The sequence below is a fragment of the Rhinolophus hipposideros genome (genome assembly GCF_964194185.1).
Source record: "Rhinolophus hipposideros genome assembly, chromosome: 3".
NCBI lineage: Eukaryota > Metazoa > Chordata > Mammalia > Chiroptera > Rhinolophidae > Rhinolophus > Rhinolophus hipposideros.
The window spans coordinates 84,804,107-84,829,178 of record NC_138049.1 but is presented as its reverse complement, the minus strand read 5'-3'; the positions used below and the strand labels follow the sequence as shown (position 1 = coordinate 84,829,178).

General features: G+C 37.9%; 1 protein-coding gene across 3 annotated transcripts in view; it reads left to right on the top strand.

The window, feature by feature from the left end:
• The window catches only part of BEND6 (BEN domain containing 6), a 42,738-nt gene extending 22,636 nt beyond the window's left edge, over window positions 1–20,102 (top strand). For 2 of the 3 annotated variants that reach the window (XR_013992688.1, XM_081039565.1), the window contains 4 exons: window positions 117–337; window positions 1,698–1,890; window positions 2,763–2,899; window positions 11,275–12,867. Coding sequence is in view for 2 of the 3 variants with exons in the window: in XM_081039565.1 (XP_080895691.1) it covers window positions 117–337; window positions 1,698–1,890; window positions 2,763–2,890 (542 nt within the window). In the remaining variant the exon portion in view is untranslated. Of the gene's footprint in view, window positions 1–116; window positions 338–1,697; window positions 1,891–2,762; window positions 2,900–11,274; window positions 12,868–18,368 lie in introns of those variants that run through there. The other variant, XM_081039566.1, reaches the window with a different exon arrangement.
• The last annotated feature ends 4,970 nt before the right edge of the window (window positions 20,103–25,072 follow it).

The following is a 25,072-nucleotide window of genomic DNA, read 5'->3' as shown; positions in this document are numbered from 1 at the left end:
GCAAATGTTACCAATTTGTTCCACGTATTTCTATGCATATCTACCCAATAAAAATAAATATATATGCCCATTGTTAAAAGTATTTCTAAAGTGTTACTTTTTTTTTGCCATTCTAGTGTTACCACAGGCAGTTACGCAGTTTGAAGAATTGGTTGGTATGGCGGAGGCCGTCCTCAAGGGTGGAGGAACCATGTCTACACCTGCATCTACTCTCTGGAGAGCAACAAACAACTCCTCACCAGAATCATTTGCCTCAATGTGCAGTAATTCTGATTCTAATTCCAGTTCACCAATTTCCTTGAAAGCTGAAGAAGAGCATCATACTGATGATAAGCAGGTCAGTTGGAATACCTGCCCTATCTTTCGCTGGGATACAGTTAAATACAAAAATTAAAATAAGAGTACAAAATGACCATTGTTTCATCAGATAACTTTAGGTAACTTTAGGTCACAACCATAACATTCAAATTGCTTTAAACAGTTTTATTTGGGTGTGGTTTTTTTTTTTACAATAAATTAATATTTGTGAAACAAATATCCAGTTTAAAAAACTAGTCAAATTGTGGATAATGATGAAGTTTTTAAACTAGAAAATTCTTAATCCAATGACAGAAGGATAACAATGCGCTAAGGGGTGTTTAAGTAAAATTATGTCGCTGAACGAATGTAAATTTCAGCGTCTACATGCTGGCTGGACACAATTCTCTTTCTACTTTTCCAATTTCTCTTAATCAAGAAACAGAAGCTAAAAAGGCAAGTGTTTTGTTAGACTCAGGTTTTAGCCTGGGAAAAGATGCCTTCAAGAGCAATCATTAAATACGAAAAAGCTAACATTCAGAATATTTGAATCTTAGTGTAATTTCCTTTTGCTGTATAGTAGATTACCAAAAAAAATAGTGATTTATAATAACACAAATGGACTTTTTCCAAGTTCTGTAGATCAGAAGTGTGGTAACATCAAGCTGTTGGCAGGTCACACCTTTCTGGAGGTTCTATAGAAAAATCTGTGTCCTGTTCATGTGAGTTGTTGTAGAACTCAAGTAGTTGCTTGTGATAGAACTGAGGTCCCCATTTTCTTGGTGACTATAAACATGAAAGCCATTCCTGCTTTTTGAAGCAACCACATTCCCTGGCTTGAGGCCCATTTCCAGCATCTTCACAGCCAGCCATGCAAGCAAATTCCCTCTTACTCTTGGAATCTCTACTCCATCTGTTTCTTTTCTCTGACCCATTCTTCTGCCTCCCTCTTCTGCATTTAAGGGCTCCTGTGATTAGATTGGTCCCACTTGCATAATCCAGGATAATCTCCCCATCTCAAGATCCTTAACTTTAATCACACCTGCAAAGTCATTTTTCTCATATAAGGCAACCATATACACAAGTTCCAGGAAGTAGGATGTGGATGTCTTCAGTGGACCATTATTCTGCCTATTACCTTAGTAGGAAGTGAAGAGGAGGGGACTAATGCTTAAAGTACCAAATCCAGATTCCATGACAAGAATTTGTATATACTCTGGAACAAATACTTCATAGATATGGGGAATTATCTCAAAGATAACATTTAACTCTAACTATTAAAAGTATAATACCTCACTTTAACGTATGTTGATTTTTTTGTTCTGGCATGTCTTAATTAAAAGTATATTTCTCCAGATATTACTTTCTTTGTTTTTTCCCAATTTCATTTATTTTTTTAGTTCAAGATTGAAAAATGGCAGATTGCCCGTTGTAACAAAAGCAAGCCTCAGAAGTTTATTAATGATTTAATGCAAGTACTTTACACAAATGAATACATGGCCACACACAGCCTGACGGGTGCAAAATCCTCTACTTCGAGGGACAAAGCTGTAAAACCAGCTATGAATCAGAATGAAGTTCAAGAAATCATAGGTGATAATAATATGATTGAATTTTACTGTCACATGAATTTGAAATAGTTTACCATTCAAGGTTAAATTTTTCTTTCATGGTCTTTCTTTTCCAAGTTTATTTTTCTATGAAAGAATCTCAGAATAGTCTAAACTTTATTAAACATGGGAAATTTTGTAGAAAAACTTTACATGAAAAGCAGTTATTAAATTATATATCACTGAAAAGTTTGGATTCATAAAATTCATAGTTTTAAAAAAGTAAATTTTCAAAATCTTTTCAAACCTAATTTCAGTTTTGTTTTTCTGTCTTACCTTGGTTCTATCTCTTTTATTCTAGAAAAATAGAGGTTAATTTGACTATCCTTTTTATGGTTTTTAAGTTAATGAATCTCTTTAAGTATAATAATCTAGATTATCAGATAATTTTATTTATTTATTTTTTTTGCAAATATCCAACAAATTTAGGGAATCACGGAATCCCAGCTCTCTACATTTGAACAGTATGTATGTAATTTCTTACTTGGAAAAGGGTCAGTCAGACTCTAGTTGTTTCAGCTGATGTTGGGATGGATAAAATTAAATTCCCAACATTTTGGAGCAAGGGGAACTTAGAGTGCAGAGTAAGTAGCAAGGTTAAAATTGAGTGGTACTATAAGAAGACAAATATGTATGCTCTTAGTTTAAAATATAGACCTTCATTATCTCTTGCTTTGCTTTGTAAAAATTGTTTATATACTCATCTATTTAAATATCTCAAGTGTGTTTGGATTGCTTTTGCAAAATGGAGAGAAAATTACAATGTGGATTGTTTGATGTTTTATTTCAGTTCGGACCTTAAGATGCAAAGGCCTCATAAAGTGTTTTTGTGTGTTCTTATTGTTGTTTTTACAGGAGTCACAAAACAGTTATTTCCCAACTCAGATGATGTTTCAATCAGGAGAATGATAGGGCAAAAGCTGAATAACTGTACCAAGAAGCCAAATTTAAGCAAAAATATGAACTCTCAGGATATTAAGTAGATCCTTTTGGTAAGTCTTTTAAATCTTCGCAATCCTTTTAACATGGCAAAAAGATGTAATACTTTTATCCCTGGAATAGCTTTTTCTGAACACTCTACTAGAGAATACTAGTAGCCTGTGAAATGCTAATAGTTATTCCTGGGAGCGAAGGTGGCAACAGGGAAGGGAAAGGTATTATACTAAGTGGAATAATTCAGACAGAGAAAGACAAATACCATATGATCTCACTTATATATGGAATCTAAAGAACAACACAAAAAAGCAAAACGAAAACAGACTCAGATGCAAGGAACAAGCTGATGGTAGCCAGATGGGAGGGGGATTGGGAGCAGGGTGAAAAAGGTAAAGGGATTAAGTACAAATTGGTAGTTATGAAATAGTAAGGGGGATGTAAAGTATAGCATAAGGATTATAGTCAATAATATGGTAATAACTATGTATAGTGCCAGATGGGTATTAGACTAGTCAGGTGGATCACTTTGTAAATTATATAGATGTCTAACCATTATGCTATACACCTGAAACTAATATAAAATAATATTGAATGTCAACTGTAATTGGAAAATTTTTAAAAGGCAGGGGGGAAAGGTGAAGGGGAATAAGAGATCCACATTTCCACATATAAAATAAATAAGTCATGGGGATGTAATGTACAGCATAGGGAATATAGTCAATAATATTGTGATAGCGTGGTACAGTGTCAAGATGGTTGCTGGACTTATCACAGTGACCACTTCTTTAGGTATATAAATGTTGGACAACTATGGTGTACACCTGAAACTAATATAATATTGTTTGTTAGTTATATTTTAATGAAAACTTTTTTAAAAATAAAAAATATTACAAAATAGTCACGTAAAGCGTAGGGAATATTGTCAATAATATGGTAATAACTATGCATCATGCCAAATGGGTACTAGACTAATCGGGGGGGGTCACTTGGTAAATTATATAGATGTCTAGCAAGTATGCTGTACATCTGAAACTAATATAAAATAATATTGAATGTCAAATATAATTGAAAAATTAAAATATAATGAAAGATAAAAACAATGAAATGTAAAAAATAAGTAAAATAAATTGGGGATATCAGTTCAGTTACACAGATTTTCCTTTCCCAGAACCCCTCAGATATTTTGATACCCTTTAATATGCCCAGTGTACCAGAAATCTCTAACAAGGGGGTATATAGCATCTTGTGTTTTCCAAATATATGTTTTACTGAGAAACTTTGTTTTTCTTCACAGAACATGTATTAAGTTGTAGGTAGGGGTAGAAAGGAACCAAAGGAGGAACAAATGACAATTTAGGAAGTGCCTCTCTAGAACAAGAAAGATCCAGACGCTTGGGAAATCTCTGAGGTACATTATTGGGACTGAACTTAAAACTCGAAAACAGTGGTTTGCCGGATACACTAGCTGGAAGTATTGAGGAGTCTCCCCCACCATCCTCCCTCTGCTTCTAATTGTCTTTAAATCTTTAAAGAGTTGTTATACTTTGTTTGATAAGGATTTTTACCAAGACATTTGTATTATACTGGAAAAAGGATTATTTGTTTTTAGTGAGTTCTGAAGGAAATATACGTTGTAGTCAAGCCCTGCCCTATGCAAAACTGCGAAGTGGAATTTTGTTTGCTTTAGCAACCCAACGTCCTGGTGTTTGGCTTGTGCTCATCCTTCCTCTGCATTATTTTGATGGAAAATATGTGAAAATAATGCATTATTGTGTTACTATTTTAATTGATAAACAGAGATATATGGTAACCATATGAGGGCAGGTTTTCTATCCATTTTTTTTTCACTTCAATCTTTAACTTCCACTTTACCTGTTCTCCACCCAACTCTAGTCACTTTTGAGACCATTTTACTTGTCTTTTTCTTCTGACAGTGTTCTAAATGGGATATGGAATTGCCTATAATGCAGTAATTCCCCCCCACACCCTCCACCCCTTGCTGACTCCCACCCCCATCTTCCCTGAGAGTCCCTCACTATTTTGCTATACAAGTAAGTTTACTGACGAGAGTCAACAATATTCTCTCTTCCTTAAAAACAAACAAAACTACTTATGACAACTGCAGAGGAATTCTTTCCCTTGGCTCTTATACACTGGTAGATTGACTTGAAAATTTATAAAAGATAAGGATATTTTCCTCCCCCAAGTGATTAAAATTTTCATTAGATTGTGAACCTTACAACTTCCCAGTTAGGAAATAATTGCTTAAATAAGCCCTTAGAATTCTCTTTTTGACATGAGCGTATCCTGTTATCCTGGTATAGAATGGCCAAGTTCCCTTTCTAACAGCCATGCAATTAGCCCCCAAGTCATAGAGCTATCTTTTGTAGCATATTATTGTATTTCAGAGCTCTGAAAAAAAATTTAATATCCTAACTTCTGCCTTTTTTAATATCTCAGACTGCCAAGGATAAAGACAAAACTCATCTGACAATATCAGTCAGCAAAGTGTTGAAGAAATTAAAGTTAAAAGACTTTTATATCAGTTTTGCTTGCACTTGCCAGTAGTAGTGTTTTCACGTCACCTGGCTATGACATTAATTAAAATTTGTAAGGGGAACAGTCTTTTGCTATGAACACAATATGTTCTTGTACATTCTGAGCATGAGCCTTGCTTTGTTGCCCAGTTGCTTGGAATACAAAAGCATATATTTTGAATCAGAAGTAGGTAGAGATTAACAAGGTGTCAGAAGTAAATATGTTCTGAGTGGAAAATAAAATTTTTTAATTGACAGGTATGTTTCATTTGAAGTAGCGCTAAATCAAAATTATTTCAGAGGACTGAGAAAATATGCTGGGAAGGACAGGGTCACATAAAACTTAATTTATCTGTGCTTGATGAATTAGTCAGATAGAGCACCATCTAGTGGAATGCTGCTGATTTTTCTCCTTGGTCATTTAACAGGAGCCTAAAGGTAATTACACTTATTGAGGCAAACCATACCCCCTCCTTAACCTCCCACCAAAAAATGTATTCTTTGAAAAAATACCTTTCCTTGCATTAATATTAGCAAGGCAATATGAATTGAGAAATCATGTAGACTTATACGAATTTCTATACATCCAAGAAGCCTAGCCACCTCGACCCATGTGTCATGTGGCAGACTGTGCTCTCCACCCACTACTGAGCTCAGAGTTGCCACTGGTGGCTTGTATTTGAAAGGACAATCATTTCCCAGCTAAGACTCATTTATTTGAAGATAAATGCTAAAGTCCATCCTTCCTCCTTTTTCATCTATTCTGTCTCACTCCTTGACTGCTATTAACCTAAAACTAAAAGGCCTAAATGAGAGGCCGCAAGCATTTACTTGAGATCCAAAAGAACAGCTCTTCAAGAAGCACTGAGTCAGACAGGAACCCAAATAGAGTACCAATTAGGAGGCAAAGGTAAGGGGTCCTTATGAGAAAAGGAAGGGAAATAATTACCTGAATAGAAGGAAGGAATTGCTATTGTGCAGAGAAGTTAACACAGTGATGCTAATTCTAAAGAACGTTTTTAATTTTCAGTCTGATAGTCATACCTATTTTCTTATTATCTTTGCGAATAGTTGTTTTGGATAAATGCTGCTTTAGGTTCAGTACAAAGGTAATTTTGCCCTGTTTTAACTTTCCAGCAGGTTAAGGAATAAAACATGCAAAGGCACTTCCTCTGGGATGGAAGCTCCAATTCCATTTTAAAGTGGCTACGTTTATGCTATTTTTCACTGCCCTTAAGTTGCCTACAGCTCGCACTTTGCCAAGAGCTTGATGTTGCCAATATTTCTGGCCTTTTCCATGTTTTGCTTCTTTCTTATAAGTGCTGAAGAAAGTTATATTTATAAGAATTACAGAATATTAAAATATCACTTCTATAAAATCCTCCTAAGCAGTCAAATAGCTTTCTCCCGAAATTTCCAAAGCTGCCTCAGTATATATAATCTCTACTATAATATTACATATGCCTATATTATAATTTAAAAATGATCTAATAATACAACAGTGCTCAAATAGGATGGGAGGGATTTTGTCCCCTGCCCCTGTACTGGAGGATATTTGAAAATGTCTGGAGATGTTTTGGGCTATTCACAACGGGGTGATACTGCTGGCATCTAGTGGACAGCCAGGGATGTTGCTAAACATCCTACAATGTATAGGAGAGCCCCCCACGCAACAAAGATTACCCAGCCATAAATATCATTTGTGCCAAGGTTGAAAAATCCTGGTCTGAAATGATTTCCTTGTTTTGGAGATAATGAAACTAAAGCCTAAAGAGGTTAAGTGAACTGACAAGGTCATATGATTAGTAACTACCGTATTTCCCCGAAAATAGGACCGGGTCTTATATTAATTTTTGCTCCAAAAGACGCATTAGGGCTTATTTTCAGGGGGTGTCTTATTTTTTCATGTATGACAATCTACATTTATTCATGTACAAAAATATACACTTATTCAAATACAGTCATGTCATCTTCTTCTGGAACATCATCATAACTCTCCAAACCCCGAATTCCAGCTTGAATTTCTTGCGACTCCATTTCCTGCAGAACCATTGGCCCCAATCTCTTATGTCCAGCGATAGAACTCTCCTTAAACGAGCACTTCTCGTCCATGTAGCCTGCTCGTAGTGCATTGGCAACACAGCTGTCAGTGATTTTATCCCATGAATTCTTCACCCAAGTCACGACCTCTTGCAGGCTAGGCTTCACAAAGTTTCCACGCTGATTTCTCTCCATTCTATTTTCAATGTAGTCATTGATTTCTGTGTTCAAATGGTCCTTGAATGGCTTGTTTATTGCAATATCAAGAGCCTGGAGCTAGGCAGTCATTCCTGCGGGAATCATTATTTGATCTATTCTTCTCTCTGCAAGGAAGTTCTTCATGTCTTTAGTGCGGTGAGCACTGGCTGAATCCCAGACTAGCAGACCTCTTTGGCCACCTTGCAAAAACAAGTGGCAGCGTTAAATTCACCCACTTCCTTATAACTGCTTTTGTGTACCAGGCTTTTTTGGTTTCAAGAACATAAATGCCTGAAACACGTTCAACCTTATCTTTCTTGCCCTTAGTGATGATGAAAGGTGGGGCTTTCTTTCCATCCAGACGAATTGCCAAAATACAGGTAACACGTGCACTTTTGTAACCAGTGGAGGGAATGTAGATTGACAAGGCACACCCCTGATCAATTGTCATTTGAGATCCTTGGCCCATAAACACTGCAGTTTTATCCATAGCAATCATGTCGCAGAGTTTGTATTTAGAAAAGTCGATGCCATCAACAAAGGACTTGAATGTAAGTGCACGTTTAATAACTTCAGTATCTTCCAACTTGAACAGTGTTGTCAATCTTAGAGATAGTTCATATCACTGAAGGAAGCCATCCAGCCAGTGTTGTGATGCTTTGAATTCTTCTGGGCGTTTTTCTAACTGTGGTGCCATTGCAAGGGCAAATGCTTGAATATCAGCCCTGCACACAACCAAAGTTTTGCTCTCCTGTCAGCAATCCATTCACAGGTGATGTCTTCCAGCTCAGGAAATAATGGTTGCCGACCTGATCCACACTTGCATTTCTTAGCATTTCCCTCATCCACTTGTTGACTGAGGTTATTGTACCCGACTCGCCATTTTCGGACCATTCGGAGATCCAACTTCTCTTTGCAGAAAGCCATAAGATTCTTGCCCCAGGAGTCCTCCACAATTCCTTTCTTGTACTCGACGGAATAGCTCTTTCTTTTTGCACTCATCTTATCTGGGGGTCAAAATATTATTCCCTTTAAGTCTACCATTAACTCAATTGTTAATTAAAGACTTACGAGACAGGATGGCAACAAAAATGATGACAGTTAAGAATGATAGTCCACACAAAAGCGACGAAAAATTGCAGGCACCAAAATTCAGAAAACGTTTATTTCGCACAAGTGCATTAAGTACGTCCGTTACAACACACGATGTATTGAATTATGAAGATTCATATTAGACACTTCCACGTCCATTCATTAAGTGCACATGTTATTTGTGTGTTGTGTCTGTACTCTGATTGGTCATTTAGCAATAAGTCTCAAGTTCATCTGTTTACATAGGCATTTACCTGTCCTCCAAAGGCGCCTGCTTGGGTATTTACAAATATTTCATTATAATTTATATTAACATTTATTTCAAGTATCAATGTCAATAATGTTATTTATTTATATTTATGTATTACTATTACTATTTTATAACTCAATACTTCCCTCGTGTGTTGCAATGGATGTACTAAATGCATCTGTCTGGCTGACTATCTTAACTGGGGCTTATTTTGGGGGTAGGGCTTATATTACGAGCATCCTGAAAAATCATGCTAGGGCTTATTTTCCAGTTATGTCTTATTTTTGGGAAAATATGGTGTTAGCCAACACTAGCATATAGTTCTTTGTATTTCTTTTTGCATTAGGCATAGTTCTCCAGAGAAACAGAAGCAATAGGATAGATAGATAGATAGATAGATAGATAGATAGATAGATAGATAGATAGACAGACAGACAGACAGATAGATAGATAGATGGATAGATAGATAATGTATATATGAAATTTATTTTAAGGAATTGGCACACACAATTATGGAAACTGGAAAGTCTGAAATCTGCAGGGCAGGCTCGCAGGCTGGCAACCTCGGGAAGAGTTGACATTGCAGTCTTGAGTCCAATAGTAGTCTAGAAACAGAATTCCTCCTTCCTCAGAGGACCTCAGTCTTTGCTATTAAGGCTTTCAACTGATTGGGTGAGACCCACCCACATTATGGAGAGTAATCTGCTTTACTGAAAATGTACTGATTTAAATATTAATCTCATCTTAAAAATACTGACACAGCAACATCTAGACTAGTGTCTGACCAAATAACTGGGTACCATAGCCTAGCCTAGTTGATATATAAAATTAAATATTTTAGGATCAGAAAATATAGTTTTGAAGCCTGCTCTATCTCTTAATAAATGTGTGGCCTTTGGAAAGTCACTGGACCTCTCTGAATTTTAATTTAAACAGGGATAATAATAATATCTACCTCAGGGATGGATCCAGGATTTGTGGAACCTGAAGCTTATAGAATTTGGACAGCTCTCTTTAAGAAAAGAAACACAAAAGTATGAATACACAATTAGTTACAACTGTGTATTAATTTGGAATAAATTATTAAAACTGCATAATGTTTAAAAGTTAACAAATATCTCAACTTCACATCATGTAGAGGAAATTGTATAATATTTTTATTAATATCTGTATAATACTTTTATCCTACTTTTTTAGAGTTGCATACATATTGGCTACCTCTTCATTTGACAACAATTTTGTAATAGCTTTTTCTATAGAAAGAATAGATAAACAATTTAGACTATCCTCTAGCATAGTTCATGGAAAATTGCTTTTTTTCTTTTTGACAGTATACAGAGGTTTCTTGCAAATTCTCAACTCTTTAATAGCAATGTAATTTTTAGGATTGTTATTAAATTTGGGAAACCTCTATTGAGTTTGAGATATCTGAGCTATAAGATTTCAGGGCATTTCAAGTTTTCTATGGAGTGAGTACTTTGAATTTACCTAGAAGTACTTTGAATTTACCGTGATATTCCTAGAAGACATTGCAAACTGGAATGACCAGCAATAATGTAATTATACATGGAAGAGATTTGCAAAGCGCAAAAATACATCGCAGTGAATCCTTAATAAAATCTCAGGAATGCCCACTGCCACTCCATGGTTACAATCAGAGGAGAAAATATGACTGAAAGGTAGTTGAAATAGAAAGAGACAGTGGTCTTAACTAATTAACTTTGGTAAATTTAACAAAAATATATAAACGTGTAAAGATATTACTAGGACCCCTTTTTTGGAAGGTACCTATGAAAGTAAGGTTTATTAGCTTTATAATAATTCTGCCTCTGACCTAGCTCATTTGGTTTCCTTGAGTTTTGAAAGAGGTGAAGCAGATTTGGAAAATTGCCTGATATTTAAACAATCAGTGAATATTGCTAAAGAATGACAAACAGAATCATTGATAATTTTTTAAGATGGTTGATGGGTATGTGAGGATGGTTCATTTTACTTTGTATGTTTTAAATGTTACCTAATAAAAATTTTTTTAAAGTCATTTGAGATATACATATTCTTTTAAAGTCATTTGATATACACACACATATATATACATATATATATAAATAACATTTTAACTGTTATTTATGTTGGACTTCCTCTGACTAGATCATAAAAGAGTTCTTAAGTCACTTTAATAGTAATAGTTCTTATTAACAATTTGTTTTTAAGCAAAAATTTGTAGTACATGTAAAAATAATTCATACCACAGTTAAAAATACTATAAGAATTCTAAAATAAATTTGTTCTATTTGTTGAAATTTGTTTCTTATAGGTACTATAGGTATCTGAAACTAAGCACCTCCAGTTCTAAATCTAACATTGGATTTTGTTGGAGAATCTGCAACCTCCCTGGCAGTGAGCACAGACAGAAATGTGCAGTGACAGGCTGGGAGACATCTGTAATATCGCAGGCTCTCCTGACAGAGCAACAAGCTTGCTGAAGAAGCTGCATGTAGATTCCACTCTAAGTATCCACGACACATCAATGTAGAGAATTTCTAGCAGTCAAATAAGCATGCATTATAGTTTCTTGGAAATATGCATTTTTCCATCCCAAAATGCTTCTCTGTGCAGCTAACTTAACAGGCTAGTCAGAGGTCTCCTAACAACAAAAACTTCAACCCCTAAGATTTGTCACTGTTCTAATTAATTGCTGTACATTTATTATTACCAATGGCACCGTTTTGGTTTTTGGATCTTTAGCATAAGCACATGTGTGGAAAAGTATAGTGAAATAAGCAGTGTTCAAAAACGTGAATGAGAGCAGCAAAGTCAGCCTGAAATCTGGTAATCATATCTAACCAAGTAATAGTGCTTTAGCAATAAAGTCACAGGATAATTCTGTTACTTAAAATGTATAGCATAGAAATCAAAAAATGAGAGCAGCAAGACCTTTCTATTTTAATACGAAATTATTCTACTGTACTCCTGAAAAGGAAATAAACCCAGGTTTTTGTGATTGTTAAAACAATGCATCAACTTTCAGAAAAATCTTTTTTATGTTTGTGTATATGCTTCTAACTTTATACTGCCCAACATATAAATACAGATATATAATATAAAACATCAGTGTCATCTAAAACATCCTATATAAGATGTAATATCCCACGTATTCGGTTGGTTATATTGCTACACTGCTTAGCTTTAACTGATTTGTTTTCAGAATATCAGAAGAAAAAAATAAATGAAAACAAAATCATATGGGGCTGATAATCACACAAAACAGAAAAATTCCATTTTGTGAGTGAATGAAAGATAAAACATTCTCATCAAGAGGTTTCTCCTTGATGTCAGGTTGTCACATGGGAAAACTCTGCACTGCCAAGCCATGCTTCTTCAGTGCACAAGGCTAAGTTTAAACTTGGAAAAGAGGATGCATATAACTTGGAAAATTCAATAGTATGGAGCCAGGGAATAGTCCATAAATGTTTGATAACAATGTGGTTGTACCAAATAAATATTCTTAAGGAAATAACTTATGTTAACATTTGCTACTTTTATTTAAATATAAATAAATCCCATTGAAAACGTAAAAAGTATTTGCTTGTTTCTTATTAATGTATCAAATCCAGCGGAAAAATCCTTTTCAAGAGTGATGGCTTTTTCATCCACACAGTGAGGTGTTACCATTATAATTGGGCTATGTGGCTCTGGCTTATTTGTCTTCTAAAGAGCCATGCTCTGTAGGATATATAGACAATATCCACGGTCAATTTCCATTCTATGTAGGATATATTCACAATGTCCAGGGTGCTTATATTTTTATTGAAAAAGGATAATCTTACTAAAATGTTTAAAAATACTTTGTAATATAAGTTTTTCCTACTAAATGTAAATAAAATTTCCTTTGCAAAATATAACTGTATTATTCAACTGGAATGTCTATGGTCCTTCCTTATTTGGTGATATGTTGATGTTTTTATAGATAGTAGATGTATTGTTTTTAATTCAGCTTCACAGATTGAATCTAAATGAGTTACAAATTAAGAAAACTAATGGAGATATATGTGATTATATATAATATATAATATGATATAATATAATATAATATATATTATCACATATACAAGAATTTAGAATATGATCAAAGTAGAACCTTTAATAGTAGACAAAGGAAGGTTTATTCAATAAATAGTACTGAGACAATTGATGAATGAAAAATAATTAAGTTATATTCCTACTTCAAATCATATTTTATAAAGAATTTTAAATTAGTAAAAATTGAACTGAGATTTTAAAAACATGAATAGTTTTATATTCTCTGACGGGGAAGGACTTTCTCAGTCTGCAATAAGTGCAGCGAAGTGTCAAAGAAAAATTTACCGACATGAGTTCCAGCATGTGTGTTCTGCGGTCTTCCTACATAGAGATGGTAGTTTGTTAAGAATTTTACCCCATGGTGGAATGTGTGGTCGGCATTTTCATCTGTTCTGTGACAGCATTTTCCTGTGAATGTCTTTCATGCATTTGTCAATTTTGCAGCTCTTTTCACATTTTTATTTATAAAATCTTCTACTGATGCTGTGCCATAGCCTTTCTTGAACACATTTTTTATTATTAGTTTCAGTTGTACAAAATAATGTAATAGTTAGACATTTGTCATGTATATCCCTCACAGAGTGACAACCCCTGTCCCCCCATCCACTACATATATATTTACATATATATTTATTATAGTTGACATTCATTATTATTCAGCTTCAGCTTCAGGTGTACAGTGAGTGCAGTGATCAGGCATCTACACCATCCCTGAAGTGGTCTCCGTAATGAGATAAGTGTCCATAGGATGTCCTACAAACTCTTTACATTATTGATTATATTCCCCAAACTGACTTTCATATCCCTGTGGTCATCTTGTGGTTACCAATAGTGCTTTCTAATCCCCTCACCTTCTCCTTTATTCTTACCCCCCCTCCCATCTAGCAACCCTCAGTTTTTCCTCTCTATGTCTGAGACTGTTTCTGATTAATTCATTCATTTATTCTATTCTTTATATTCCACATATAAATGAGATCATATGGTATTTGTCTTTCTCCATCTGACTTATTTCACTTAGCATAATGTTCTCTAGGTCCATCCATATCATCGCAAATGGTAAGATTTCATTCTTCTTTATGGCTGAGTAATAAATACTCTATTGTGCAAATGTACCACAGTTTCTTAATCCAGTCATCCACCAATGGGCATTTCGGTTGTTTCCATGTCTTGGCTATTGTGTATAGTGCTGCAATAAACATAGGGGTGCATAAATTTTTTCAAATTAGTGTTTTGAATATCTCTGGATAGATACCTAGGAGTGGAATTGCTGGGTCATAAGGTAGTTCCATTTCCAGTTTTTTGAGATACCTCCATACTGATTTCCATAGTGGCTGCACCAATCTGCACATTTTTTAATGGCATGTTTCTTCCTGGTCCAACTATTTGCATGTGGGTTCATGAATGGTGGTAGGGGCCAGGGTTCCTTTCTAGGCTTCAGACCTTTCAAAGGCCCTCTCCTTGCTGTCATAGAGAACACTGATTCTTTTTTTTTTTTTTAATTAAAGTTTATTGGGGTGACAATTGTTGGTAAAGTTACATAGATTTCAGGTGTACAATTCTGTATTGCATCATCTATAAATCCCATTGTGTGTTCACCACCCAGAGTCAGTTCTCCTTCCATCACCATATATTTGATCCCCTTTAGAGACCACTAATTCTGACCGATATGAATCCTCTGAGAAATATTTTGTGTAGCCCTGCTCCCTCTGGTTCTGTGACCTAAGCTGAGTCTAGAAGGATTTCTGGCACCAGCCCTCATCCCCAGGTCCGTCACTGGCAGCAGGGAGCAGGATAGAGCTCCTACCCTTCCAGATGAGCCCTTCACCTTCAGGGAGTATGATTTTGCTGGATCTTTCTGAGATCTGCTGCTAGGAGCCCTCTAGACTCTCTCTATGCCCTTTGTCTCTGCATCCCAGCCTCATGACTTCTCCCCCCACAGTTGTTAGATTTATAGAGTTTAGATTTTACATTTCTGGGTGAATTCCTTCTTTTCAGGAGGTTTACTTTTGCTGGTGCTTTCTGAGATCTGCCAGTCATGAGGCCTATAGGTGTTCTCTTTGCATTTTCAGTTTAATGTTAATGACATTCTTTTGGGTTCTGCTGATTTTGTCTGTCACCTTATTTGCTGAAAAAGTGGGGCAATATTTTTTTGATGTTTGTTTTCGTGTTTCTATTTTTTTCCCTTGTTGCTTTGTTTGCTTTCTCAGAAGAGAAGGAAAAAGATAGTAATGTAACCAATTTGTTCACACCAGAGTTATATCCAATGTTGCTATTCAGAAGCATAATCGACTCTGATCCTCATTCTTTTAATCAGAATCTGTCTCCTCATACTCCTTGAGGCTCTTTTTAATCTTCTTTGCTCTGATATACTAGAATTGGATGAAAATGTGTCTGTTTATCTTTTGTTTACTCATTGTGCTGGGTACATGATGGACCTTTTCAATCTGGATAGTCACATCCTTCAATTCTGGGAAAATATATTTTATTACTATTTGTATAATTTCTATGTAACAGTCTCCTCCCCACTCTTCATTTTATCTCCTGTAATTCCAATTATCCTGGGAATCCAATGATCATATACTGAGGAATGTATCTTTTCTCTATATTTTTTTAAAGTCTCTGGGCTTTTTTTCTGTTTCTGAAAGATTTCCTTAGCTATATAACTTCCAGCCATCTATTGAATTTTTAATTTCAACTGTCAAAATTCTAGTTTCCAGGACCTGTTTCTTGTGCTCTGATTGTTTTTCTTATTAAAACACTGTGCTTATTTCTAGATGCCCTTTATTTCTCTGGGAAAAAATTTTTAAAAAATATTTCTGGGCATATTTATTTCACCCAAAATCCCTTTTTCTCATCTAAAATTTTCTTTTCCTCTCCAGGGCCTATTTTATAGATGTTCATTTATATTTATTCTATTACCTGAGGAGCTTCACCTGTGAGTCACTGGGTAGAATATCATTTGTTTTTTGGGAAGTAACCTATATATCAGTCAGGTACTAAGTCTTTTGGTTGCTGCTGAATTGCTCTCCAGAAGATCCCTTTGTTCTCCTGGCTGGTAATATTTTGCATATAGGACAGGAAAAAGGGGCTGAAAGTGACAATGTTCCAAAAACACTTTCAATGAATTCTTTTTTGAGCTCTCACTCATTCCTACAACTACACTTGGTGTCCTAGGCCCTGGATATCTCCTTTTAAATTAATGCGACGAATGTCTTGTGAGTAGATATGTGGAGATTTAAGAGGAAGGATTTACAGTTCCTGTATGCAGTCTTTTAACCTCTCTCTCTTATGTAGAATCTTATCTCCATCATCCATTGTACCTGGTGTCAATTCTTAGCCTCTTCTGGGTTTTCTGTGGCAAACTGATTTACTTCCTCTGCCCATGAAATCTCCATTTATTACTACTCCATCTATTTTCTGTCTCCTAAAGTTTTCTCAATTATCTAATGGAAATAATACCAAATGAATACTTCATAAAGTTGTTCTATGGATCAAATGAAGTTATATATGTAATATGCATAGCACAGCATGTGGCATGTAATAATCATTCTATAAATGGTAGTTATTTATGTTATAGAACCTCTCAAAATCCCCGACAGTCCTAGTCATATTAATTCCCTGGCGATGGTGCCCCAAAAATCTCCTCTTACTGTCTTTCTGAACATCAATTTCTTTATATTCATCTTTAGAAAAAAAAAGTGGGAGAGATGAAACTCATGCTTTAATTCTGCCATTTCAATGTCTTCATTACTAGAGATTTGTGAACTATAACATAGCTAATTATAAAGTAATATTCTTTTTAAAGATCATTTTTACTATTCATAAATTTATTAGTCCAGATGAGTTTTACAATCATTTTGATTGCTCTTCCCCAATCCCCCTTTACCTCAAAATACCCTTGAAATTTTTATCGGAATTACATTTAAGTGATTTTCAATCAGGGAAGAAGTTATATCTTTACAAAACTGATTCTTCCAATTCAGAAAAAAGGTCAGCTTATATTACAGTTTTTCTTTTCCTCGGTATATTCATTTTTTCATAAAGGTCTTACACACTTCCGAATTTGATTCTTATGAAAGTTTTCATATTTTGTATGTTGCTACTCTAAATAGAACATTTTTACTTTTACGATTGGTCACTGCTGTATAGAGAAACAGTGATATATGTTTTCCTTCCAAGTCTCCACATTATTCTTTTGAGCTGGTTTTCTGGGTAGGAGGAAAAAAACCTATTGTCTTCAAATAATGATCATTTTATCTAGTCTTTCTAATACTTTTTGGTACTTTGCTGTCCTTATCTGATAGCATTGCTTATGATTTCCAGAGATAAGAGTAGTAGTTACAAACATGTTCATTTTATTCCTCACTTGAATTGGAATGTCTATAGTGTTGTTATGTCTGATTGCTTTTTTTGATTAGAGATAGGACATTGTTTAACAAGTGTCCCAATGATTTGTATTTTGCTTTTGTTATGTTAAGCAAGAATGTATCAGAAAGTGTGTGTACACACACATCACATATATACTAACAATAGGAACAATTATTTTGGGCTTTAATATCTGGGAACTTTGTGGTAGATAATCAAACTGCATCCTCAGCAGAAAAAAATAGACCATTTAGTATTGAGTGAGAGTGGCAGGACCCAGAGGCAAAAAGGAGGGGAAAAGGAAGGAAAGGAACTCTAACTCCTTGGAGAGCTAGCTCTATCTCCTACTCAATCCTGTTACCACTTCCAGGGACATTTGCTTCCCACATAGTTCCATTTTATGATCACACTAACTGTGTGTGAACACTACACCTCATGACTTTAAAGGTAATCCATCTATTTGGCAGTATTTTATTCTATCATGAATTAAACTGAACATGTGCACAGCAATCATGCTATCAATTGACACAGAAAAAGCACTTGACAAAATTCAGCACTCATTCGTGATAAACACTAAAAACTACAGCAAACGTATAGGGGACACTGTCTTTAATGGTGTAACCGTGAATGTTTTCCCCTAAGATCAGGAACAAGGCAAGGATGTCCAATCTACTACTATTATTCTACACCATGCTGAACATTCTAACCAGTGCATGAAGGCAAGAAAAGTAAATTAAAGGCATACAGTTTGGAAAGGAAGAAAGAAAAACTGTCCCTATTTGCAGATAAAATTAACTACATAGAAAATTGTAAAGAATTGTAAGGGAAAAATTTGGTAATCAATAATGTAATTAAACTTGGCTACATAGTTTGCAGTTTGATCCATCCTCATATTCAGCTGTTTCTTCTTTGTTTCTCCTCTCACTGATTAACTGAAGAACTCTCTTTGCTCTCTTTTTCAAGGCTACCCATACCTTGTTAATTAACGAACACTAACCTGAAAAGAGCAGCTTCTTTAATCTCAGGTGCCTGGAGTCGGGACCCAAGATCACAGCTCCCTAGCAGTTTTACACAACTCCCTACCGTAGTAGTTTTTCTGCAGGTGACTATGGACAATAAGATGTAAGATAACAATGAGGCAGACCTGAGATGTCAGAAGACCCCAGGAGGTGATTTCTCAACTATGAGCCCTGAGGCCTGCTTTCCTTTGTTCTTTCCCATTTACTTGCCTATAAAACCTCTTCATCATTTTGGCTCCAGGACGGTGGTTTTTTTAAACAGGAGTCTGCCATCTTCCCTAGCTGTCAACATCTAGAATTAAGGACGCTTTTTTCCTCACCGACCCTCGTCACTCTAGTGTTTTGGACTCTTCGGGCAGGAAGCAACACGGAACCTGAGTTTGGTAACAGAGTCTACAATAAGAAAATCCTGCTAAGAGTGGTAAGTGAGTTCAGCCAGGTCACAAGATAATGAGATCAATGTAAAAAACTCAACTGTATTTCTGTATACTGTAAATGATCATATGGACACCAAAGTTAAAAATACACTGCTATTTTTAACCATCACTCCAAAAAATGTATATACTGAAGAATAAATCTAGCAAAACATGTACAGAATTATATGCTGAAAACTACACAATGCTGATGAAAAAAATCACAGGAGATAAATGGAGAAATGCGCTGCATTCATGGCTTGAAATACTCAGCATAATCAAAATTTTGATTCTCCTGAAACTAATACACAGCCACACTGTCTAGATTACTTCAGTAAAGCCTGCTGCCCACCTCTCCCCCAGTGGGAAGCCTTTGTGTTGCTTCTCAGTGAGGTGTAGCATCCCACAGGCACATGTGGTTTGGGTAGGGCTTTCTGCCTTTTTGCCTGAGCACACCCAACAGTTAAAATGCACTGATTCCTGCTGGTTGCTCAGTTGTTTTCAATGCTATGGGGGATAAATCGCCTTAAAAGTAATCCAATCAAATTGTGTCTCTGAAGGAATAGATGCTGAGATCAGCGTTTGATCTTTATTTTTTTTTTCCAAGAGGACTCCTTTTAGTTATCTTATTCCATGGTTCTCAAGAAAACTACACAGCCTCCAGTTAGTTTGTTTCTTTAGTGTCCTCTCAATGGCCTTGCACCACAATGAGGTTCTTGAGAGTATCCATAGAGTTGAACTTCACTATCTGTTGCAAATGAAGTCAGCTTTTTTGTGAGGAGATTAGGAGCAAGTATCTCTTTCACAGCCTGCTTTTCCTCCCAGGCAGAATCTCTAAACCATGGCTCTGGGACTGACGGTGGAGAGACAAAGGCCAAAGATTCTCTTTTAGTGATCTCCCATTCTAGGAGCTGAAAATTTGGTGGAGGAATGGTAGCATTGTAAGAGTAGGTTAGCATAAGAAAGGAAGCCATTTTCTGGATGACCTTAACAGGGTGTGGACCAGATGTTCTGTTTGAAAAGAGCTTATCTTGTTAAACTGCCGACTGGGTGGGGTACAAGCCAGTTTATCTTGTCAAATCCCCAGAATGTGGAACAAGCCCATGATATGTATACTCTTTGAAGCTATGGAAAATTACTGGATGCTTTAAAGATGCTATATAAACCCTTGGCTTTGAGTGCTCGGGGTCCTTGTTGAAACCCGCTGCGTCGGGCAGATACTCGGACCCCAGCTAGCTGGAAATAAACCTCGCTGTGTGACTTGCATTATCGCGTGTGTCCTCTGTCCAATTGAGGGGTGGTCAATTCTAGACCTTAACAGCATCAGCCTGACGTCCTCTGGTCTCGTCTTTCCTGTAACAGAACCATCGCCTTACCAGGTCGGACAAGGGTGATAAAGGCCCCAGTATTCTCAGTGTTCAAAGGAGAACTTCTGGTCCATGAAAAGAAGAACCCCTACCTCTCAATTGCACTCTCCCAAGACAGCCTCATCAACAGGTTGTTGTTTTTTTTTATAACTGCATGTGAATGTAGGATTACCTCAAAAGAAAAAACTAATCAGAACATAAATATATAGTGGTTAAACTACAGCTAAGACAAGTGTTGTAAGTTTCATGTCCCGACCGGCAGGACAATGCAACGTGGGACGAGGGGAAGAAACCTGTTGAGGGTGAAAAAAAGGGGAGACAGGAGACGCGAAGAATGGAGGCAAGACAGGGATCTGATCAAGCCTCAAAATTTTATTACGATGGCGGGTTATATATATAGCTATGTCAGATGGGGGTGGGATATGCTATGTCATAGGGTGGCGAGGTACTTGTCGCGGGCTGATAGGCTAGGACAGGGCGATGCCATATGAGGTACAAGGAAATGGGCAGGCTCTGGGTTTGGCGCGCGCGGGCTCTGGGTTTGGCGCGCGCGGGCTCTGGGTTTGGCGCGCGCGGGCTTTGGGTTTTGTGACCAGGAAGTTCTGCCTAGGCAAGGCCTGGGGATTTCTATGGCTTCCGACATCTCCTCCCTTTTTGTTTGTTTTAAGGAGGTGGGCCTTGACCGAGTGAGGGAACAGAGGCCTGGTTCCTCCAACGAGCAGAGCTCGTTATTGGATGGTTTTGGGTATCTTTTGTGGAGGAGAGGTAGAGATTTTTTGATACCAACCTCTATGCAAACCAGGTATGTTCTCAGGAAAGTTAAAGGGAGCCGACCGTTGTGAGTCGAGCCCTTTCCTTGCAAATGCTTTGCTTTGCACTCACCTCGGTGCCCATACCCCTCCCCAACTCGTGGGGGGAGTAGACATACCCTTAGTATTATGCCGTCCCCGTGGGGAGGAAGCCAAGATAGCCTTCTTCGAGGCCGTCCCCTGTTGCTAGCCGCTGATAATGGATTTGGATTGGTTTGGCCAAAACAGCATCGATTTGGTTTTTAATGAGGTCAGTAATGCGCCTAAAAGCCCATGGCCCGAAGGCTATTAAGAGAAGGATGCATAGGAGGGGGCCAAGGGTGGGGAGCAGGTAGGGGAGAAGTCCGTTGAGACCCGTCCAGAGTGGGTTTTCGAAGAGTTCTTTGCGTCTTTTTACTAGGTCCTCTTGTAGTTTTTTGATCTTGTCTCGGACGATCCCAGACTTGTTAGCATAGAAGCAGCAGCGTTCCTGTAAAGCTAAGCAGATACCTCCCTGTTCTGCAGTGAGAAGATCTAGGCCTCGACGGTTTTGTAAGACTACTTCAGCTAAAGAGTCAATCTGATCTTGGAGATCATTGATGGTCCCAGAAAGTGTTTGGACATCATCTATCAGCTGGCGTGATAGTTTATTGTAGGACTGGACTGCAACACCTACTCCCGCGGTACCCGAGGCTATTCCAGCAGTAATTCCTAGCCCTACGAGTAAGGGAATGGCTGTAATAGCACGCTTGTGGCGCCCGGTGGCAAATTCTAGGCTGGGGAGAGGGACAGGTGTGTCTCCTGGGATAATAGAGATATCAGGGAGGAGACTAGCTGAGACACAAAGTCCAGTCCAGTTGGTGGGTAACGTGGTGTAAGCGAGGCTGTTCCCACATATGAAAACTTGTCCAGGGCTAGAACACAAGGTTCCGTTAACTTGAATGATGTCAGAACAGTTAGTAAAAGTGACAAACCCTAGATCTACATCAAAAGTGTTGTTTTGAAATCGTCCCTGATAGCAGGGGGAGGTATTAAATCCTACAGGTTGAACTCTAAGAGGAAGGGAGAGACGGGAACAGTTAGAGATTTGTGTGTTTACTGTGATATTGGAGGGGATTGCAGTAGGTATGGGAGTTCCCATAGTCATGCAAAGCCAGCAGTCCTGGGCAAGAGAAGGGTTGGAATGATTTAAGGCCCAGAAGGTGGATTCGAGAATGTTGTTGGTTTGTGTGTCTAAATCCATATCCCGGGATTTTGGGAGAGCCAAGGGGTGGTAAGTTAAAGGGGGGAATAGGTGGTGGAGTATTTTTTGAATGTGCTCAGTGACAAGAGTCTCTTTTAATATGTCATTTGGCCCTCCGCCATCTGAAATGTGGACAGGCATTTTAGTTGGCCAACAGACTTTATTTCCAATTGTACCACTGCAGCCCGCCTGACTATATTTGTTATTGTCAGAGAGGGAGGTGGAGTCCCAATCGCCTCCGAATGTGGCGGACCTACGTCTCAATAACATGGCTGTGAGATAAGTTTGGTTGTCTGAGCCAGTACAAATTTGGGTGGTTGTGTAGCAGGAAGAATGCATTTGATCAAAATAGCTGCATTCGCTGGGGCAGGGCGGTGGTAGTCCTGCAATGGGGGGAATAATGCGGGGCTTATTGGTACAGGTCCATTGTGTTTCATCTATTCCTAGTCCGAATCCCCCCTTTATATTAGGATTATAGGCGAGGTAGGCTACTTTATTACCGCAATCAGTGGATGCTAAGTATGCTAAATCTACCTGTCCTTGTGGGGCTGGCTCCTCGGTGTGGGCACGGAGGTATCCACTGGGCACTGTGCCTCCCGGGCAGTCACATGGGTTGCCATAGAGCTGTCTGTATAGCTGCTCGCGGCTTACGGGGGGCCCAAACCCTCCGTAAACGGGGATGATGAGGAATGTGAAGAGTGTCAAAGTGAAGGACTCCATGAAGAACTTTATGTCCTGTGAAAAGAGAGAGAGATTTTCTCAGGGAAGATATCCCTGGAGTCTTTATGTGTTATTTGGATTTGGGGTGTTGACAGGCTTAACGAGACGCTCTGGCAGCCATCGCGCGCCGCCTTCCTGAGAATCATAAATGCAGGCTGACCCACGTCCCCAAATGAGGACTGGATCGGGGCCGTTCCATTTGGAGGTTAATGGATCTTTCCACATAACTGTAGCATATTGATTTTTTGTTTCTTGGTGCCAGAAGCGATCGGCAGCCGATTTTCCCTGAGCGTCAAGTTGTAGGAAATTAAGGGTAAATAATGCATGGCTGAGAACATTACGAGGAGATCCTTTGGTCGGATAGGCAGTGGTGGTTTTTAACTTGTTGATGGTGTTTTTGAGTGTCTGGTGGGCTCGCTCTACAATGCCCTGGCCTTGGGGATTGTAAGGGATGCCAGTGACGTGTTTGATTTGGAATTGAGCACAAAAGGCTTGAAATGCCTGGGAGGTATACCCTGGTCCATTGTCTGTTTTTATAGTTTGAGGTTTTCCTAGTGTGGTAAGGCATTGGAGGGTATGGGCTATGATGTTTTTTGTAGCCTCGCCCCCATGAAGGGTGGCAACCATGAAGCCGCTGAAGGTATCTATAGTTACGTGTACATACTTTAAATGGCCGAATTCAGGAATATGTGTAATGTCCATCTGCCAGATTTGTCCAGGGAGTAAGCCCCTTGGGTTAACTCCTAGGTGAGGAAGAGGCAGAAAGGTTATGCACCCTGAGCAACTTTTAACAATGTGTCTAGCCTGATCTCGGGTAATTTTGAATAACAAGCGAAGTGTGTGGGCATTGACATGATGTAAGTTGTGGAATTGGGTGGCTCGCGTTATAGGATCTAAGGTTAAGGGACATACTAAGCGGGTATGATTGTCTGCTATAGCATTGCCCTGTGAAAGGGGTCCAGGGAGGTCAGTATGAGCCCGAAGATGACTAAGGAAAAATGGGGTCTGTCTTTGTAGTATGAGATGTTGTAGTTGTTGAAAAAGTTTGGCAGCGCTGGTAGAGGGCTTGATATATGGCACTGTTTCTAGTTGGGGCACAGACAGGGCGATATAGGCACTATCAGTGTACAAGTTAAAGGGTGACTCCTGTAGTTTTTTAAACACCTTTATAACGGCATAAAGTTCAACAAGTTGGGCAGACTGAAATGGAGACTGCACCTGAAATCTTTGTGAGTTAATGACATATGCTGCTACGCCAGAAGAAGACCCATCCGTGAAAACCAAGGCGGCATTTTGTAATGGTTTAGTGGCTGTTATCTTTGGAAAAACAAAGGGATGTAGTCTGGAGAACTGTAGGAGTTTATTAGGGGGATAATGATTATCTATCTTGCCCTGAAATGATGTAAGGGAAATGATCCAGTCATCGTTATTTTGGGTTAGCCAATTAAGCTGTTCTTTAGTGTAGGGGAGAATGAGCTGATCAGGGTCCCTGCCAAAGTGTTGTCGGCTTTTTTCTCTTCCTATCTTAATAAGTTTGACTACCAGGGATGGGTATGTGACTAGGACCTTAGACGGGGAGGAGGGTAAATGAACCCAGAAGAGGGGATTATCTTGCCATAAGACCCCAGTAGGTGTATGAGGGGTTGCACAAATAATGAGGGAGAAGGGCTGTTTGTATGATAGAAAGGTGACTTGTTGTTGTTGAATTGCCTTTTCTAGTAATTGAAGAGAGCCCTTTGCCTCAGGCGACAGCTCTCGAGGGGAGAGAGGGTCTGAGTCTCCCTGAAGAATATCAAAGAGGGGCTTGAGGTCTCCTGTAGTGAGCCTTAAGTATGGTCGAAGCCAGTTAATATCTCCCAAAAATTTTTGAAAGTCATGTAAAGTGTATAAATGACTAGTTTTAAGTTGGACTTTTTGGGTGGTTATGGACTGATTATGTAGCTCAAATCCCAGATAGTAGTAGGGGTCTTTGAGCTGGATCTTATTGGGGGCAAGTTGGAGTCCATAAGTGGTAAGATTGTGAGTTAAGTGTTGGCAGCATTGGAGTACCTCTGTGGTGGTCTTTCCTGCTAGAAGGATATCGTCCATATAATGAATAATATAAATAGTGGGCCATT